General features: G+C 35.3%; 1 protein-coding gene across 11 annotated transcripts in view; it reads right to left on the reverse strand.

The window, feature by feature from the left end:
* The window catches only part of LOC136038068 (forkhead box protein P1-like), a 188,305-nt gene that overhangs the window by 103,601 nt on the left and 62,324 nt on the right, over positions 1-22,380 (reverse strand). For 4 of the 11 annotated variants that reach the window (XM_065721040.1, XM_065721041.1, XM_065721046.1 and 1 more), the window contains one exon: positions 12,101-12,232. In XM_065721040.1, coding sequence (XP_065577112.1) covers positions 12,101-12,205 — 105 coding nt within the window. In that variant the 5' untranslated portion in view covers positions 12,206-12,232. Of the gene's footprint in view, positions 1-12,092; positions 12,233-21,601; positions 21,719-22,380 lie in introns of those variants that run through there. The other 7 variants (XM_065721039.1, XM_065721044.1, XM_065721038.1 and 4 more) reach the window with 6 other exon arrangements.

Below are 22,380 nucleotides of genomic sequence, written 5' to 3' on the forward strand. Positions count from 1 at the left end.
CAAAAGACGCCAATGCCCAGACGCCACCTCATTTCCCCGTGCTGCACCAGTGTTAATTCTTTCTTTTTTCCAACCAAAGGTGATAGCAGACATGAGTCATTGAATACTGGGAGGATCTTATGTGAACTAAAATTGGAAGTTCTAGTACCCTTACGAAACACCATAAGATTACTATTCGACACTACCATTTTGAGTCGCAAAACGACAATTTTGCCACAAATTTGGCCAAAATATTCCGAGAGATTATTCTCAAATTGCTAATCAGTTTGAAGCTATCTAAACCTTTCTGTATCCTCCTTCTCTCGAGACCCCACTACCATGTGATAGTGCATTAACCCGTAATATGCAGTCCATGCAAATGACATGCTAATTTTTTCAATGAATCACAAGCACCACTCGAATGAACTGACTCATTTGAGCTTCATTCATTGATTTACTGGATTATGTGATACTCCAATTATTAGGGGGGAGATCAGTAGACCTTGTTATGTTCCTCTTTACTGTCATTGGAAAAACTTTCTTTTTTAAGATTACTTAATAAGAAGTAAAAACGATGTTCGGATGAATTAGTCCTTCAGCCATCAAAACGATCGATCCTCATCTGAAGATATTACACAACCTGAAGCCGCTTCGCTATCACCCGTCAACTTAGCCCTATTTGGATTTGTTGTAGTAATTCTTTAGTGCAGTGAAACTCCCATGTTTTTCCTTTTTACAGTAGAAATTCGAGAATCATTGGCAACATTGGCAACACGATTAGCCCTTGTTAAAATAAGTATGATCTTGGCAATAATAAAAGAAAAAAAAATGTATTTCAATTGATAAATCTTTATTCCTTTCTAATTTTCCAATATCGTTACATTACCTAAAATAATATAACATAAATGTTTAATTTTCATCTTGATCATTCCGCTCTGGTAGTCTAATGACAAAAATATCATGCGTCTATTTTTATGTTTATACCAAAGATTGTAAAATATATTTTATGGAAGACATTTATCGTACTTATTTGTGGCATCTCTTCTTGGGCAAGAATCGGTCATTAGAGATTATGACCGGCTAATGTCTAAAATCGCCAACATCAGGAACTAATTGTACTTCCTTAGCCTTGATAAAATGATAGCATTCTTAATCGGCATGACAACTTCAAAGGATCCGCCGTTTTTATTCCGATTGGTTCGGAATAAATTTATCTCGACTTTAAAAAAAAAAATCGATTTGCATCGCAGAGTTCTTCCTATCGCAGGGCTGTGAAAGAACCAAATATGGTTGGCTCAAACTTGTGGTCGTAAGAGTCACATCTGGTTCTAACCTAGCTTACTTCATGGCTTTAGCTCCTTCGACCATACGCAGTTATTACTACCTTTGTAACTTACGCCTTCAAGTTGCAAGGTGACGCTGACCTAAATCTCGCTTTAGCCAAGGGGGCAACAGAAGTTGCTGGCCCCCCCCCACGCTGCAAGTTTAAACATTGGTAAAAAAGGTGAAAAAGTAAATGAACATACTAATGAACAATGACATGATGTAACGACTACAGACGCAGTTATGCACTTTTCTTCATAATATTTGTTTTACATTTGTTTCTTTATTATTAGTATATTGTTTGTCTACTTTTACTTGCACTAACCCAGGTTAGGAGGAAGGGAGGGGGAGGGGAAACTTGATCTGGAAAGATAAACATTGACACTATAAAAAAGTAAGTTTTTTCTTATCATTATACCCTCTTGTGGACTGGTCTATCAGTGGACTGGTGGAAACGCAGTGAAAAGTAATTTTACTGACTTGTTTATTAGGTCCTAAATTTTATTGTTTCATCTGACCTACTTTTGGCATTTAACAACAACTCAAAAGTTTACGGCCAGGAATATTAGCAATTAAATGTTTGTTTTGATTGGGCTTCTTCGGAAAGTTTCTTTGGAAACAAGAGAACAAGCAGTATTGCTCCAACTATTATTTATCTTATAGAAAATTTTCTATAAATAGTATTTTTAATGATGCATTCTAGTATTTCATGCACAGAAATAATAATTGTAACAAGGGACCACTACAGAGAGGTCATGGGGGAGACGGCCCCGCTGGTAAATAATAAAACACTTTACTTTGAGTCCTGGGCCCCTGTGTATTTGCCCCTCTTTGTCCTCGAATTGATTTATCTACACTAATTCACTTTTTACTTTAATAAAGCAATTATAGCCTAATGGTACACTTCAAATTACTTATTGTATCATCATCCCACCTTTTTTATTCAAAGGGATTCTTTACCATATAGAATCAGGTTATCTCGTCCATTATATTTTTTTTTGTCTTTATAGCCAAACTATTTAGAATTTATTGGGCGGTCTTGCCATAACTTGCAGAACTTGGATAAGTGGTCTGAGTAAACGACAGAAAACTAAAACCCAACAGCTACTTTCCCTGAAATCTTAGAAAAAACCTTGAAACTTCTTTTGTTTTGTGCTGGGTACAGATATATCTAGTTTTAGGGAAGCCTATATCATTAGGAAGCGTAAATTTTGGTTTTTCGATCAAAGAGAGAAAAATTTTCTTCGTAAAATTCAGGAAAGGGTTGTCCCTAAGAAGGTCCTAGTATACCCGTTAGGAAAATGCCAGGAATCGCGTCAAAAGAAATGTCATTTCATCTATTAACAGAGATTCAATTTTTTTGTGCTGCACCCCGCTTTGATTGGAAACTTTGCCGACACAATTCCATTGTCTTTTCAATCAAATCGCTAATTCTCAATAGGTTTCAGTGATAAGTCGTCCCATGGGAGAATTTTCTGATGGACCCATTGCTTTTGAGACAGTCAGCAGACGTTGAGGCTCACAAAATGATATTTAAGGTATCGAATGTCCTGAAAATTGCACCCCTACCAAAATCTCCTATCGGCGTCCTTGCATCATAGCAATGATTTTTTTTGTTTTTTGTTTTTTTTTTCATAAAGGGGAAAATAGAACCGGGTACACAGGTTTAAACAGTTTTTTGATGGGTGTATTTTCTGGACTTAGATTATGCTGATAATCTAAGCATCCTAGATGAAAGTGTGAGCAAAATGAATGAACGTTTAGAGGCTTTGCGAGTTCAGAGTGCTAGGAAAATTAATGTTAAGAAGACTAAGTCACTAAGACTAGGAATAAGTGAAGATGAAATGGTGACATTGGGTAACGAAAAGATTGATAAGGTTGGCGGCTCCACTTACCTTGGCAGTATTATTAAAAAAAGAAGGTGGGAGCAGTGAAGATGTTAAAAGTAGAGTAGCCAAGGCTCAGTGTATTTTTTCGCAATTAAAAAAAGTTTGGAAGAATAGGAAGATAAGTCTGCAAACCAAGATTAGAATATTGAAAGGTAAGGTAATAACAGTGGTCAAATATGGCTCTAAAGCATGGGTGCTCCTAAAAGCAGATGAAGATTTACTGGATGTTTACCAGAAAAATTGCTTACGGATTGTTTTGGGTACACGGCTGAATGATCGTATTTCAAACAGTAGGCTGTACGAAAAGTGTGGTTCAACCCCCTTTCTAGGGCTATAATGAAAGAAAGGTTGAGATGGTTAGGGCAAGTTCGGTGGATAAAGGATGACAGATTGCCGAAGATTGTCCTTTCTGGCCAACCGTCTAGGGCTAAAAGGAAAGCAGGTCGTCCTCGTCTGGGGTGGGAGGATGTCATAAACTAAGATTTAAAGGAAGTAGAAACTTCTTGGGAGGGTGTAAAGAGGGAAGATCTGATTAGATTGGGAAGGAGGAGGAGTGCACGTAGCTGTATTGGCCTCAGACGGCTTGGTGCTGCGGTGAGTTGTTAGTAGTGGTAGTAGTAGTATTTCATTCGGATCGAAATATTTTTCTTAGTTCAAAATACTCACTTTTTCACAACCCCACGCAAACAAAACAGAAATAAGAGCAAAAAAGTCCTTAAGTATCCTGTAGAAAATAAAATACTAATTTATAAAGCCCCAATGGTCTTTGAGTTGGGCCACCTGTTGGGGTTTACTGTTTAGGTCACCGGCCATGAAATTAGTAAATTTTACTATACAATTCTGATTAGCCAAAAAAACTCAAGTAAGCTGAGTTTTCACTGAAGCAACAGTTTTTCAGAAGTCTATAAATAATACCAAAAGTCAGTTTATTTGAAACAGTGGAAGACTTTTTTAAAATACTTTATAATTACTTTTTAAAGTACTCGTGAAATTAAAAAAAAAATTATCCAACTTCTAACAATACTGTTCATTTCAATTTTTATAAGTTGCAATTCAATAGTATTTATAGCTCTAGCTTCGTGTTAGCCTATTCTACAAAATACAGGTATTGATACATCTGGAAAGTATCCTAATGACCAATACTGTTTAGGTATAGCCCAGATCGACTTAATCCTACTATTACTTAAAACATATGAATGACACGTAAAAAACACACACACACAAATATACAGCTTCCAGTATTACCGTACATTCCAACTTCAGAAGTTACGACGTAAAGGGGGCTACAGCTTCTAGCTTCATGTTGCCCTACAACAACTGATACTTTTGATAAGTTTCACATCGACATATAGTTTCCAGGCATCGCCCGGTTCTACTTAATAGTACTGTCACTCCAAACTTAAAGAAGATGCTTAAAAAATGAATATATCCCACTTCCAGCAATACTGTTCGTGATATATTAACAATTTATAAATGAGTCAAACTTTTAGAATTTCGTTGGTTAGATGCGCTAGAATCTCGAAAAGTTTTTATTTTTAGTTGATGCTACGGTGTTGAGCAACTGTTAAAACTCATACACCCCTCTTAAGCACGTTGTTTCTAAATGTTTGCAAGTGTTTAAAAAACTTCTAAAAGTGTTCCAAGATTTAAGGCAGTTTAAAGCAGGAAGTTATGAGAGGAATTTTGCTTCCAAAATCGTTGTTAGACAAAGAAAAAAATGCCTCAAATACAACTGGCACAACTTTGTCGGTTTGTTTTGTATTCTTAGTAATTAGGATAGTTTTTGTCATGGGTCATATTATTTCATGACTACGTGCTGAAAACAATATGCACCCATGAAACAATAGAGCAAACAAATTGGCTCTGAAGAGATTTTTTTTCTCCCTTTTTTGCTAATTAAATAAAAAAGAAGTATTTTTAAATGAAAGTAAGGAGCGACATTTAAACTTAAAACGAACAGAAATTACTCAGTATATGAAAGGGGCTTTCCCTCCTCAACGCCTCGCTCTTTACGCCAAAGTTTGACTCTTTCTCTTAACTCTACTTCTTATAACAGTAAAAAACATTAGCGTAAAGAGCGGGGCGTTGAGGAGGGAAAACAAATAAACACGCATCCGTGATCTGTCTTCTGGCAAAAAATGTGAAATTCCACATTTTTGTAGATAGGAGCTTGAAACTTCTATAATAAGGTTCTCTGATACGCTGAATCTGATGGTGTGTAGCTTTTTATAGGTAAGACTAATCTTGATGAAGGTTAAATATTTAAAATCAGCATTAAAATGCGATCTTTTTGATGTAACTATTGGTATCAAATTCCATTTTTTAGAGTTTCGGTTACTATTGAGCCGGGTCGCTCCTTACTACAGACGTTACCACAAACTGTTTGATATCTCTTACAGAAATGACGTGTTTCTCAATTCAATGTTCCTTCTCCTTTTTACGCGTGGAGTTGTTAAGGGTAATTGTCCGGGGTAAATTTTCACTGGGATTGAATTGTCTAGAGGGTCTTTCCGTGGGGAGAGGATTTTTCTGTGGATATGGGCCAGATTTCCTGGCATTACTTAAAGACGATCAGAAATTAAATTAAAAAAACGGAAAACGAAACTTTCATGGATAGGTCTACAGGCTAAAGTATGTCCCGGGAAGGTATTTTAAAGTACCCACCTCCACTCCTTTTCCGTCTAGAGGGCCTTGAAATTTGCCTACATGACAGGTCATACCTATTGAAATTTTGACAAAACAACATTTTACCTTAATTTTCAGTTACTAGTTGCTTTTTCTCTGCCTTTAGTTCTGAAAAACGCAATTCCTGTTATTTGAGTAGAATTTTGAGCCATTTCAATGTTTTCTTTCAAAATTTAGGAAATGTATTTGTATATCTTTAAAACTTTATAAAATGGAATTGAGCAAAGTTATTAAGCTGAAAACAATTTTGCTGTACTCCAATTAAGCAGAAGATCTATTTTGCAAGGTTTCACTTTTATAACACACTTATTTTTAAAGGTCATCAAAGGTCAGGGCCCTGTAGAGGTAGAAGGAGTGGAGGTAGTTGCTTCAAAACACCTTCCCGGGACATACTTTGGTCTGTAGATTCATCCCTGAAAGTTTCATTTTACTAACCTAAACCCTTTCTGAGATAGCAAGAAGTCAATTAACTAGAATTTTACCGAAAAAAACAAATTTTTTCAATTGAAAGTAAGGAGAAACATTAAAACTCAAAACAAACAGAAATTATTACGTGTATGAAGGTGATTGTCCCCTCCTCAACACCTAGCTCTTTACGCTAAAGTTTGAATTTTGTCCCAATTCTGTAAGAAAGACTCCTGAAAAACAAGGGTCTTTTAATTAGAACAATAGGGAGCTTTTTTTAAAGTACTAGAAACCTTAGCGCAAAGAGCAAGGTGTCGAGGATGAGGCAATCCCCTTCATAAACGTAATAATTTCTGTTTGTTTTATTTTTTAATGTTGCTCCTTACTTTCAGTTGAAAAAAACTTTTTTGTTTTATTTAATAACTATCAAAAGGTTATCAAATTGGTATTCCAAATCGATTTTTGGACCCAACCTGGTGTTAGTCAAATATTATTTAGAAAACAAGAGCTAAGAGCTCATATGGCACTTGTGACGAGGTCGGAAGAGCCAAGAGCTTATATGGTATGAGCTCTAGCAAAATTCGAATCAATAGATTGCTTTAAAAGGAAAATCAGAGGCTTAATGCCGGTCGGGGTTTAAAATAAGAGCTCTGAATCACGAGGTGCTTCTAAATAACAAAATTCATTAAAATCCGATCACACACTCGTAAGTTAAAATACCTCAATTTTTCTAATTTATCCTCTCCCTTCAGCCCCTCAGATGGTCGAATCGGGGAAAACGACTTTATCAAGTAAATTTGTGCAGCTCCCTGACACGCCTACCAATTTACATCGTCCTATCACGTTCGGAAGCACCAAACTCGCCAAAGCGCTGAACCCCACCCACTAACTCCCCCAAAGAGAGTGGACCCGGTCCGGTTATGTCAATCACGTAGTTACGACATTTATAAGCGTTTTTCAAGATTTCCGGTTTTCCCCTCCAACTCCCACCGATGTCAACATATCTGGTCGGGATTTGAAATAAGAGCTCTGAGACATGAGTTCCTTCTATATATCAAATTTCATTAAGATTCGGTCACCCGTTCTTAAGTAAAAAATACCTCAATTTTTCTAATTTTTCCAAATTAACAACCCCCAACGCCTCCAAAGAGAACAGATCCGTTCCAATTATGTCAATTTCGTATCTATAACTTGTGCTTATTCTTCCCATCAAGTTTCATCCCGATCTCTCCCCTCTAAGCATTTTTCAAGATTTCTGGTTCCCCCCTCCAACCCTCTATGCCCCTGGATCCGATTCGAATTGAAAATAAAGTATCTGAGACATGAGATTTTTCTATATATCAAGTTTCATTAAGATCCGATCACCCGTTCGTAAGATAAAGAAACCTCAATTTTCACGTTTTCCAAGATTCTAGGCTTCTCCCTCCCACTCCCCCCAATATTATTGGATCTGGTCAGGATTTAAAATAAGAGCTCTGAGACACGATATCCTTCCAAACATCAAATTTCATTAAGATCCCATCACCCGTTCGTAAGTTAAAAGTACTTCATTTTTTCTATTTTTCCGAATTAACCGCACCCCCCCCCCCAGATGGTCAAATCGAGAAAACGACTATTTCTAATTTAATCTGGCCCGGTCCCTGATACGCCCGCCAAATTTCATCGTCCTAACTTACCTGGAAGTGCCTAAAGTAGCAAAACCGGGACAGACAGACCGACAGAATTTGGGATCGCTATATGTCACTTGGTTAATACCAAGTACCATAAAAATAAATTGCATTTCTAAAGTTTTGCATATTGAAACTCGCTGTGCTACTGTCCCCTTTAAAGTTTTAGATGATTCTCAGCTCTAAAAAAAATACATATGTAAAGCTTAACATAATACAAGAGTGATGATGAATTGCAAGAGCCAAGGGCAACGACGAATCAATAATTGTGCACATGATTCATCAGTAGGAAAACTTTATTCATTGCAAATGTTTTGAACCTTAGGTTTATGCACCTAAACTGTAATCCAAAATCCTGAGATTCTTATGATTTTTCTGAATTTACCCACGTTTTCCATATACTATATTTTCTTTTTTTTTTAATTGCTACAACTCCCTTTTGCAAAATATTTGTCCCTAGATAAACTCCTGCATAGTTGACTGCTGTTTGCGAATGATTTTCCAGTTATTTGTATTTCATTTTTATGTAATTTTGTCTAGTTTCTCTTTTATCTTTCTCCATGATGGGTGCAGATTAAATTTAGCAGCTACATTTATTATTTATGTATTTATTTATTTTGTAGCTTTATTCGGAAAGGAGAAGCTGAAGTTTGCAAGGTATTGCAATAAACCAGAGCGATTTGGGTTTATCCTACCATGGGCCAAGAAATATGGTCTTGGGCCTAGGAATACTATAAAGCTTAAAAGTTCCACAACTACAAATCCCAAAATATACAATCTCATAATATCTCCTAATTGTCTAATTAGTTATATCTCCTAATTGTCTAATTAGTGATGCATCTATTGTCCAATTTGTGTTAATTATGGATCATGAAACTAGCATAAACAGGGATTGCCAGTGGACCACTATCCTCCCACTCGAAAGAAACAAAATGAATCAGCCTTCCTTTCAACGTGAGAGATTGAACCTAATATATATGCATATACAATTATATATATATATATATATATATATATATATATATATATATATATATATATATATATATATATATATATATAAAATTTTTTGAAGGGCCTCTTAGCTTTGCATTAACATTTACTGAAACTTCAAGAAAACACTTCAGAGTTTATTAGATTTATATTTAGTTGTTTATGAGAACCGAGAGAAGGTGAAGATTAGCAGAAAAAATACAAAGAAAGCAGAAATAACTTATTAATGAACTTCGTGGAAACAAAATTAGCATATATAAGGTACTGATTTTCGTTGATAAACGTAAGGATAAACGTAATTTGAAAGGGTAAGAGTTCATACTTCTTCTTCAAATTAGCCAGTAATTAATGTGAAGTTTATTTAAGCCATTTGATTAGCTAATATATCTTAAGATGCTATTTTATAGCATATATTACGAGGAGACATATCATGACTGCTCCACATACCTCTAGTCTTTGGACGTATATAGTCTCTAACATCTTTAGTCTTTAACGTTCAATCACTAGTCTTTTAGGACATATGCACCTTTACTTGAAAGAACTGAAAGACAGTTCTGAGGGAAGAACTCGCTCATGGTGAGGGTTCTATAACTCCAAAGATTTCAAAAATTTTGCTTTGGGCTTAACCAAAGAGAAAAATAGAGCCTACTTTCCGATAATTTTGTTATAAAATTCGTATTTAAGATAATTGGTTTACGTCTATGAAATATCTCCGTAAGCCAATCACGTGGTTCAATAATTACATGCCAAAAAGCAAATCCTATAGCTTCGTCTTTTTAAAACCTTACCGGGTGCTATTTGCAGTGGCGTCATTGAGGGGGGGGGGTAGTTACACCCCAATAAATTAAAAAAAATTGTTAAGTAGCTTTATAACTGTTGATCGTTATAAATGTAAAATTCGCTCTTTGCTTTGAGCAGATATTTTTTTAATTAATCCATACTCGTTTTTAACCTAGGGAAAACGAGAAAAATAGGGTCCATTACACTTCATTATACAGTCCACATCAATATGTTTCCAAATATACTGCCTTTGAAACCTAATTTCTAATATCTATCAGTTCAGGATTAGATTATCAAGTTTTAAAACTTTCAAAATTTGAAATGAATACAGCCTCTAAATTTGCAAATAGGACACAAATGGAATCAAAGAAGAATAAGATAAACATGGATATACAATGAATATAAGTTCCTGAATGAAAAAAAAAAGAAATCATATAAAAGAAAATACGACTTTCTCCTTTTTATAATGAAGTTTGTACTATAGCCAATTAGGTCAAATCGGTTTTGGTTTGGCTATGGGATTTAGTAGAGGGTGATCCACTCCAGAAACCGTTTAATTGTTTTAATTTTTATTTCTAGTATTTAACACAAAATTGAAAATAGCTCCAAAGTTTCCTATTTCTAATTGAATTGCCTAATAAGCACTCATAACGTCCTATTCCTTACGTTAAGGGTTCACATAGTAACCCATAAATGTAGAACCGCCTCTATGTATAATACCAAGCCGACCTCTTGCTATTGTCGCTTTTCTAAATATTTCTTTTAACCAGCTCCAAAAAGAAATAAATGTGGTAAGAATTATGATTGAAATTAGTCAGATTTAGCACAACGCCAGTACTACTTGTGGGGCATTTATCTTTGCATCAGCATTCTGCACGAAATGTCTGCTGAGAATAGGATAAAGTGAATTTGAACAAAATATGTATGTTGTTCTCACAATTTAGAAATTTTTGTGCTACTATAAGCGGTAACAACCCACTTTTTTTTATTGTTATCAGTTTTATCGTGCAGCACTAAAAGACTGAGCTTTTCTTGTGAAGGGAATTATAAACATAAAAACGATATTCTGCGTAACCCCCTCCGGAAATTTATACCCCCGCACCCTGATTTACACAAGAAAAACTTTTCGTGCAATTTTTATAGAATTCACTTTTTAACTAAAGATACAAAGGGGAAGGTAATTTTCAAACTCTAGGAGTCAATTTTTCCTTCCAATTGGAATCCCTGACAATTTTTAGTCAATTTATGGCTTCTGCCGCAATGATGGCAATTATTGTTCAGATTTTCTGGATATTCGTTGTGAAAAAATGCCCAACGGATAAGTTAATAATTCTAACTTTATTTTTCAAATACTTTCAAATTTGAAATACTGTCGCTATTTAAATGTGGGGAATATGTCACAATATGATTTTACACAATCTGTAGTAACACTTTGACTTATTCCGTATCTTTACTTAAGACAACGCTATTGTGCTGCCTATGATTTTTGTTTCGACTTTATGTGGCCCACTGATATTAACGCTATTTATTATTATAAATCGGTGAACCCAAACAAATTAATTTAGTAAAAAATAATGATTAAAATTTCAATATATCACGTATATTAAAAGGTTAATACAACACATTAAATCTTACTTTGTCAAATTCATTCTAAATTACGAGCAAATGAACAGCGCAATACCCGGGGCTATTAGAATAGAGCTTGGTTCAGTTATGAGATTGGTCATCCTATGCTGGCCAATGGGGTTTGGGGAAGTGGATGGGGGATACGTAGTGCAGCACTAGTAATGAATCTAGCTGAAAAAAGTCGAGTATATACGACATTCGCCTTCACCGACCCAAAAGCTTGTTTACGCAACAGTACTGTCATCTGCAATAGCTCATTGCTGATAATTTTAGTAAAAAGCCAAGCACCAGCACTTAAATTTATGATTGTTTAGTGTGTGTTTATTGTTTGTAATGTATGGGGTAACGTTTTTAAATTCACCAAGAAGTGTATTTGTTATATAGTTATTTTTCTTCCCTACCTCTTGAGTGGCACATATTTCAATAGCACCCCCTCTCAGACACCCCCCCAATAAAAATACTCTAGATACACCCCTGGCTATTTGAAATTTAAGCCAGAAAAGAAGAGCAAAATTGGAATTCTCTCTGGTCGGTTCTTCTGTATAAAATTTTTACCCAGTAGAAATAGTGAAAAGTTGTAAAGTAAATTCTTTACAAGTAGTATATCTCTCTATCTGTTTTTTACTTCTCACGTTTCTTCACTAAAAATTTATTAGTTAGTAATAAGCTGGAAACATTTTTTGACCTCTATTAAATTTATAAATAATTGAATGAATGAATAAAATTGATAATTAACTCGCAATACATTTTTACCTCATCCTTAATATGTAGCTGATGTTCAGTGGAATTCCTTGAGTGTGTCCTGACTTGCGTCGTGGTAAGGTTTATAGCACCCTCGCCTTCGCAGTCACTTTCCATTTTATTTACTAACGGGATGACTTGTGCCTGAAATAATAATTGTCCTTGTACTTAAATGTAATTTATCCTTTCTTATCTTATTTCACGTGCGTGACTCACTCGCCGAGCATGTTCCGTTTGGTGATAAAAACAAAACAAATACAGAAGCAGAAATTAGTGTTAATTAGTGGAAAAGAACTTTGCATCTTAAAATATCATTTTATTCGTCTATCATTGCTTTCATGGCATGTTTCAGAGCTCATATCATTTGATTCTCTTATTCTCTTCATATGCTCCTGAGCAACAAATTTGAATGGCTTGACCTTCTTCATAAATGTCGCCATCTTTGCCGTCAACCATATAACACGTGCTTTGAGCTTGTTATTGTTCTTTGACGGCAAATATCGTTTGCCGCAATGTGAAGCGATATATCAAAATACTTAGTGTGGAATATTTAGGAGATAGTGCATCGCAATGCATAATAAGCGTCGATGAATACCCACAAATGATTTTTGATGTTCGACGTCTCATTCCGATTGAGACATGATAATTCTTCCATAACTTTAGTCGAAATAGATTGAACTATCCTCCGTTTAGCCCTGACTTCATCCGTTACACCTTTTTTACCACCTGAAAACGTTCCTTGAGGAGAATTCGGTACCAGTGTATTATTTAGAACACACTCAATAAGTGAGGTTAGGTTCTTTCGTGAAACAAACTACGATGCAGTTACATTTTGTATAAATAGTTTAGAAATAAAATTGGGCTATATATTTGCACATGGGGGTGGGGGTGGGGATAAAGCATAGCATATATTAAATACATGTACTAATTATTGCTGTATTATTATATGCTATGCTTTACCCCCCCCCCCTCCCCTAATGTGCAAATATATAGCCCAAATTTGTTGGCATAAACCAAACCAAAATACAAACTAAATACTTAAATAAAATATAGCTACAATTTATTTTGCAACCACACCTGGCACGTACGCAGGGGGGGGGGGGGCTTAAGGCCCAGGCAACCCCCGAAATTTTTTGAAATGTTTAATTTCCCCATGGTTTCTTGGGATTTCTGGCAAAATTAGGACATTTACTAAGAATCTAGATACATATGTGAAGCCTTTTTGGGGGATTTTACAGCATGCAATTATCCGGTCAAGTCACTGCCCAATTACTAACCCATTTTCTGTCAAATTGTTACCCTCTTTGAAGTAATTAGCAATTGTACTGTTGTTTTTTTTTTTTTTTTTTTTTTTTTTGTAAGGAGAGTTTGCTTTCCACAGCAAAATAGAATTATTCTTGATATTAGGGCGTTTATCCCCCCTTTTCAGGATAAAGTACAGCTTTTAATGGATCAATTTTGGAAACTATCATTTTTCATTAAAATCTACGTTTTTGCAATAGAAGAACTACCCCCCCCCCCACAGCACCCATATTGCACTGTTAACCCTAAAATTTCCCTTTCAGTGGGATATAATAGATTAATCACTGGTTCTAAATCGCTATGAACATAACCTGAGCCTAAAACGTGCTTTTGAGGCTTCAGTCTTCTTCCCCCCATCCGCTACAATACTACAGATTAAAGTTAGTCTGTATTTTCCGATATACTTGCTTTTTGCATTGCTAAATTAAAAAAGTGCTACTTTATATGTGCTCTTTCGAAGGTTTTGGCCCCCCCCCGAAAAAAATTCCTGCGTACGTGCCTGAACCACACCAAAGCTAATTGTGTGGTATAAAAAAAGTTGCTTGACCAGTTTCTTGTGTCATGCTTGCATCATTCGTGATCGAAACTGTAGAATGTTTCAAAGCATCGTAGTTTGTTTCATGAAAGAACCTAACTTCACTTATTGAGTGTGTTCTGAATAATACGCAAGTACCGAGAATTCAATAACAATAATAACATTTTGCCTCGATGATACAGATTTATACAGTCGTATAGTTGATACCATTCGAGGCAACGCCATTTAAAGAGGACATTCAAAGAACTCGCTCCATGCTATGATAAACGCTTACAAGGTGACGGAAGCTTTAAAAAAAGATGTTTAGTCAATTTAAGTTTTTATAATAGCTTAATAACTTTGTGTTTATTTTCAAAAAGAATCTTGTTTATTTGACAAGGTAATTGAAAGCGTTCCATTTTAGTTTTTAAACTTACAGATTTGTTAAGAATTTATAATCTTACAAAAAGGAAAACAATTGTATAGATCTGTTCTCATTAAAAGAAAAAAACTACTAATGATTACTTCAATCTGCTTCTAAGCATTGTTTCGAACATATTTGGTTTGTGAAATTATCCTACTCAAGCTAAAAGTTCACCTAAGGTCATTTACAATGAAATTTTACTAATGTCAAGACTTAGATACCGGTAATTTGGGTGAATCAGAAATTTTGCAAGATATTTCAGCCAATCAGAAAAAACTATGAAACATGATTATCCCGAATTAGCACTAGCTAAATCTCGATACTACCTCATCGTGAATGGGCTCTTGTTACTTCTAATTCGACAATTATTATACAAGCTGTTTGGTTTAATTGTCGATACTGATTTGACCGATCATTAAAATAGGATATATCTACAGTTTTTAAATAAAAAAAGGGGAATAAAATGGAAACGACATCAAAAATAAGAACTTAAATGTGCCATAATACAATTTTGCACATTCAATTCGTAGTCCAGTTCCTGTATAAGATAAGATAAGATTTATTCATCACGAAACACACATACAATATTACATTTTACTATTTCCCCAAAGGCTCTTTGGCCTGTAAAAAAGGGGAAAATGAACGAGCCACTTACTCAGAGAAGAAAAAAAATAATCACTTACTCACAGAGAGAAGAGCAAAAAGGAGAAGAGAGGAAAGTATAAATAAAATGAAAAACTATAGAAAACAAAACTAAATAGACTAATAGATTGAACAGACTAAATTAATTAAGTAGATCTGTAGATAAAATAGACTCCAATGAAATAATCAGGAAATATATATGCATACATACACGCATATACACATATAAAAAGAGATAAAATAATTTCTAAGAAGCCAATGAATTTTTAATAATTTTTTTGAACAAACCGAATGAGTGGCACCTTCGAGCTGATTCGGGCAACTTATTCCATACAATGTAACTCGCAATTAAAGGATTAAAGTCTGACCTTACACAAGGAGTAAAAGGAACTTGAATATGATTTTCGGTATTGCGAAGATTATAATTGTTCTGATCAGAGGTGAAAGATGGCTGAACACTTAGGGGACGGGGGAGGTCACCATGAAGCTGAGAAAAAGTAAAACATGCACACGAAAGAATATACAGTGACTCGAGATCAAGTAATGGGATAACTCTTGAACGGTTAGTTTCCTTAATGAGGTTTCTAGCTTTATTATAAACCTTAGAAAGTGGTTTTAACAGTGAAGGAAAGGTTGACATCCATACTATTGGACAGTAGGAAACGTAAGATCGGATCAAGGAGTGAAAAAGGATTTCCAAAATTGATCCAGGGAAAATATAGTATCATTCGTAGTATCAGTTATAGCCATCCCGGAGCTTTGGTATCACAGATTCGCACATAAATGTTCCCGACGAATTTGACTGAACTTCATAAAACAAAATGTAATACAATTTTGTAGTTTTTATTCCCCACTTAATTATGATCGAACGGACAAAGGCGGAGACAAACAAAACCACACTAATACAGAAGCAAAAAAAAAAAAATCAAAAGCCTAAAGTGCATCTTTGTAACTTGTCTTACAGACTTGGAAATATTGAAACCAATTGTTATTAAGGTCGAATTAAAAAGGAAAGATAAGGTAGCCGCTGCATCTGTATATTTATTAATGCATGAACTCGTATATCATCAGAAAATATTCATCCATTTCTAATTGACATGTAAAGGCTTCCTTCATCTATCAACGAGGATATAGAACGGACGAGTGGAGCATGAGTTTGAGAATTATGGAGTCTCAAGACAATGAAGTCTTGAGAACTAAAACATCTTTTGGAATATAAAAACCGTTCTTCATTTTTTGACAAGCCTAACATTAATAAATTGTCACTTTTAACCTAAATTCATTGCTAATATTTCAAAAATATTAAAAAAAATGTTTACAAGAAAACTGACTGCCCCCCTACAAAATTCCCCAAACTGAGTGTGAAGTCAAACAGAAAACAGTAAATTTCGGTTTTTTTAATACCAGAAAATTATCTATATAGACTAGTGGGTCCCTAGCTAGAGATCAAACACACAAAAAACAAAAGTTTTCCCAACCGAAAGTACAGAGAAAAATTAAAACTTAAAACGAACAAAAGATATTGTGTATGATGTGATATAATATAAAGTTTTTACCTGCCAAAAATGTACTGAATACAATAGACGGCGAAAATAATAAATGAAGTAAAAAGAACAAGAGCTAAGAGCTCATATGGCACTTGTGACGAGGTCGGAAGAGCCGAGAGCTCATATGGTACGAGGTCGGAAGAGCCAAGAGCTCATTTGGACGAGGTCGGAAGAGCCGAGAGCTCATATGGTACGAGGTCGGAAGAGCCAAGAGCCAAGAGCTCATTTGGCACTTGTGAGAAGGTCAGAACCTAAAGTTAAACTTTATAGCACAAGATCCTTCTAAATATCAAATTTCATTAAGATCTGGTCACCCTTTCGTAAGTTACAAATACCTCAATTTTCAAAATTACCTCCCCCCTCCCAATTCCACCAAAGAGAGCAGATCCGGTCCAGTTATGTCAGTCACGTATCTTAGACAGGTTTCTATTCTTCCCATCCAGTTTCATCCTGATCTCACCGCTTTAAGTATTTTCTAAGATTTCCGGTCCCCCCAACTGCCCCCCCCCCAATTACGTTTGATCCGGTTGAGATTTAAAATAAGATATCAGAGTTACGAGGTCCTTCTAAATATGAAGTTTCATGAAGATCCGATCACTCCTTCGTAAGTTAAAAATACGTTATTTTTCTTATTTTTCAGAATTACCCCCCCCCCCCCCGCAATTGAGCGGATCCGTTCCAATTATGTAAATTACGTATGCAAGACTTTTGCTTATTTTTCCAACCAAGTTTCATCCCAATCCCTCCAATCTAAGCGTTTCCCATCATTTTAGGTCTCCCCACCCCAAACTTCCCCCAATGTCACCAGATCCGGTCAGGATTTAAAATAAGAGCTTTGAGCCACGATATCCTTCTAAAAATCAAATTTCATGGAGATCCAATCACCCGTTCGTAAGTTAAAAATACCTCATTTTTTCTAATTTTTCAGAATTAACCCCCCCCCCCCCCCAACTACCCCAAAGAGAGCGGATCCGTTCCGTTTATGTCAATCATCTATCTAGGACTTGTGTTTATTTTTCCCACCATGTTTCATCCCGATCCCTCCACTCTAAGTGTTTTCCAAGTTTTAGGTTCCCCCTCCCAACTCCCCGCCCCCATCACAAGATCTGGTCGGGATTTAAAATAAGAGCTCTAAGACACGATATCCTTCTAAACATCAAATTTCATTGAGATCCGATCACCCGTTCGCAAGTTGAAAATACCTCATTTTTCTAATTTTTAAGACTTACTCCCCCCCCCAACTACCCCAAAGAGAACAAATAAGTTCCGATTATGTCAATCATGTATCTAGGACTTGCGCTTATTTTTCCCATCAAGTTTCATCCCGATCCCTCTACTCTAAGTGTTTTCCAAGATTTTAGGTTTCCCCCCTCCAACTCCCCCCAATGTCATCAGACCCAGTCGGGATTTAAAATAAGAGCTCTGAGACACAATATCATTCCAAACATCAAATTTCATTAAGATCCAATCACCCGCTCATAAGTTAAAAATACTTCATTTTTTCTATTTTTCCGAATTAACCGGCCCCTACTCCCCCCCCCCCAGATGGTCAAATCGGGAAAACGACTATTTCTAATTTAATCTGGTCCGGTCCCTGATACGCTTGCCAAATTTCATCGTCCTAGCTTACCTGGAAGTGCCTAAAGTAGCAAAACCGGGACTTTAGGTTTTCCCCCTCCGACTCCCCCCAATGTCATCAGATCCGGTCGGGATTTAAAATAAGAGCTCTAAGACACAATATCATTCCAAACATGAAATTTCATTAAGATCCAAATACCCGCTGATAAGTTAAAAATACTTCATTTTTTCTATTTTTTGCGAATTAACCGGGCCCCCACTCCCCCCCCCAGATGGTCAAATCGGGAAAACGACTATTTCTAATTTAATCTGGTGCGGTCCCTGATACGCTTGCCAAATTTCATCGTCCTAGCTTACCTGGAAGTGCCTAAAGTAGCAAAACCGGGACAGACCGACAGACCGACAGACCGACAGAATTGGCGACTGCTATATGTCACTTGGTTAATACCAAGTGCCATAAAAACTAAAGAATACAATTTAACGTGAATTAATGCAACAAAAAGGGCTAACTCATTTCTGCATTCAAGTAAAATATTCATCTCAAATCCGTCCCTGAAGTATGTGAGGGGGTGCCCCTCCTTAATCTCTTATTGGTGCTTTAATAAAGCTTATTATTCCAATTTCCACCAAAACAGACCTTGTGTTTCAGGAGTTTTTCACAAAGAATTGGGACAAAAAGTCAACTTTATCATAAAGAACGGGCGATTGAGGAGGGATCGCATAAGTGAACTATATAAAATTCATAAGTAGATAACTTCGAAGACCACACTGCCATTTCCATGACGAAACCGGTACCATGTCTGTGTACCGGTGTCCCGGTCGTCATTTATGTCCCGGTCTGTAATTTCTCTTTGAGTGTCCCGGTCGTCATTTATATTCCTTACCCTAAGTCCGATTTCTAACAGCAACTTCTACTAAGCTTCAAACTTTTTTTCCTTTTTCTTTTTTTTTTAACTTCTCCATACATGGAAATCTTCAATTTTTCCACACAAGTGTGACAAGCATGACAACGTCATTGCAATACTAATGTATATAAAAATGACGTCACTCGCATAAATATGTGTTTGTCCAAAATTAAAGCTCTTTACGAGTTTCCTCAAACTTCTGACCTATCTAGATAGTTTTTTAGGCCAGAATATCCCAGGACATCAATCTTTCCGAAATATATGGAGCCATTCTCGAGAAAAAATAAATAGATACATGCATAAAGACACGATTATTGCTCGTTTATATATATATATATATATATATATATATATATATATATATATATATATATATATATATATATATATATATTCGAAGGTAAGAAATTTGGAATTTCAAGTTTGAGATAAACAGAGTTTTCAATACTTCAGCAATAGTATAAACAAATTCTTGTGAACTTGTTTATTATTTGCCAGATGTAATAGTTTCCTCTGGGGAAGCCTGTTGATGAATTCGCTACGAAACCTATGGCTAAATGTAAACAACAAACAGACAAAGAAATTTGAGCTCTAGTAATGAAAGATATGATGATGAAAATGATACAAAAAAAGTGTGGCCAAGAGTTACGATCGACAACAAAGGGCTGTCTACTGACTCGTATGGGTATACCAAAGACACGTGGACATGAATCAAATAAATGGTAATAAGTAACATGTCGAATAAATCTAGGTTACAAAACCTAGGCAATCTCTTCCCTTGTTTTTTTTTCGTTTATTTTGTTTCCTCTCCTTTTTCGTATTGTATTTATTTATATGTGTACTGGGGTCGTAAGCCCAAACAAGCTTTGCTTCGGGCTATTTGCTTGTTTTGTTTATTTATATTAATAAACCCATCTCTCTCTCTCTCTCTCTCTCTCTCTCTCTCTCTCTCTCTCTTTCTCTCTCTCTCTCTCTCTCTCTCTCTCTCTCTCTCTCTCTCTCTCTCTCTCTCTCTCTCTCTCTCTCTCTCTCTCTCTCTCTCCTCTCTCTCTCTCTCTCTCTCAAACACTTTCTTGAAAATGTGTTGCTAATTTAAAAAAAAATAAATTAATCCCCTCAGATGTAGTTATTTCATTTCATCCCTGTTCCAAAATACCACGTAAAATAAACAAATTAATCAATTTTTCTAATCAGCACAGCTTCGTTAGTTTTTTTTATAGGCGCCTATAATTTTATCCAAGTTTCATTTGTTTTTTTTTTTGCTAAATATTCAGACTTGATCCTTTTTTCCTACATGTTTTACAATTTTTGTAACATTTTAGATTGGTGGCTCCACAGAACAAAACTTTAAAAAGAAAATTGGTAACGATTTGATTCCTTGTTTTATGCTCTTCAGTATTGTCATATACACTCTTCTGACAGTGTACCCTTCCTCCCCCCCCCTGACGGTCTCAGATACAAGCATAAATAATATATCAATAGTCATTTGTTCTCTCGTTTGCATAAAGACTTTAAGATCCATTGGATATCAAATATTATTTAGGATGAATCAAAAATGTGGACAACAATTTAAAAAAAAACAACATAAAAACATGATATATATATATATATATATATATATATATATATATATATATATATATATATATATATATATATATATATACATATATAAAAACTAGGGCTATATCTGGGACATCAGGGGTTTATGCGTGGTCAGAAGTGCGAATACCATATTTGGAAAGAGCAAAAAATAGGAAATCTAACTGTTCTACTTTTACTTTATTAATGTTTCCATCTGTGAACCCACCAATCCGGACTGAAAAGCTGGAAATCAGTTTTACCAGATTCAAAAAAACTTTCACAGCAACATTAAATTTAAGGTAAAATTCTAGTTAATTGACTTCTTGCTATCTTGGAAACGGTTTAGGTTAGGAAAATGAAACTTTCATGGATAGGTCTACAGGCTAAAGTATGTCCCGGGAAGGTATTTTAAAGTACCCACCTCCACTCCTTTTCCGTCTAGAGGGCCCTGAAATTTGCCTACATGACAGGTCATACCTATTGAAATTTTGACAAAACAACATTTTACCTTAATTTTCAGTTACTCGTTGCTTTTTCTCTGCCTTCTGAAAAACGCAATTCCTGTTATTTGAGTAGAATTTTGAGCCATTTCAATGTTTTTTTCAAAGTTTAGGAAATGTATTTGTATATCTTTAAAACCTTATAAAATGGAATTGAGCAAAGTTATGAAGCTGAAAACAATTTTGTTGTACTTCAATTAAGCAGAAGATCTATTTTGCAAGGTTTCACTTTTATTACACACATATTTTTGCGGGGCAAGGTCAGTATTCTATATTTATTCAACAAATAGTGATAAAACTAAAAAAAAACATTTATAAATAAATACAGAATACAGACCTCGTCCTTATAGGTAATGTTACCTGTAAGCAAGCCGACTTTACGCATTTTTAGTTTGCACCATGGAGAAGGAAGGTCAACCAGAAATGGATACGCTTCTAGAATTAGCATTTCTAAGTGCTCTAAACTGGAAACTAAACATTTACCCAAATTTTAGCAAGTTGATTAATTTGAACATACCTCAGACCAAACCACCGTATTTTTATCCATAGTAATGATTATTGAGCTATTTTTATTTTAAAGCAACAATAACTCATTAAAAAAAAACCACAATCTATGCTCATTACTTGATTGTTAGCAGCAAACTGGCACGTTGTATGATTTCCTATGAATCACAAGGTAAATATAAACAATTTGTTTACATCCTCGCTGAGAAACCGGGTCGAGAAGGGTCAACCCTTTATAGTACCCTACTCTAATGGGTTTTGTCTATAAATCAGCTAGGCGCGAAGCACAAAATAGGTAATTGGCTCATCGATATAATGGAAAACAATTTTTAAATCCCGCATTTTCAAACAAGGAATTTCAGCTTTCTAGACTGCTGGTAATTATACTAATAAATTGAGATTACGTAATTAGTTTCAGAGTTCGTAGAGATTTATAGAATTGTACTCTGGAATTAACAAGTTGGTGATTTTCTTTAGCTAACATGTTGCTTTTCAAAACTACAAATAACATGATTGGCTACAAATGCGGACAGTACGGGAGACACATAGAGAAAGTCGGAGAGGAAAATGTTCCCCTTGGAGGACAAACACTTACAAAAGGACTCAATTTGCTTAATATTTAAGAAATACGGTAGTGTTCTGGCAAGAAATATACTTTTTTTTAGATCTTTAACTCTCTTTCCAAAAAATTTTGCACGTCCCCTCCTCTAAAAAAAAGTTGCTTGGGTGGCTTTGAAAGAAGGTAGAGAAAATAGTTCGACCGTTAAAAAAATCCCTTTATCAAATAAGGGC

The sequence above is a fragment of the Artemia franciscana genome, chromosome 17, assembly GCF_032884065.1.
Source record: "Artemia franciscana chromosome 17, ASM3288406v1, whole genome shotgun sequence".
Classification (NCBI taxonomy): domain Eukaryota; kingdom Metazoa; phylum Arthropoda; class Branchiopoda; order Anostraca; family Artemiidae; genus Artemia; species Artemia franciscana.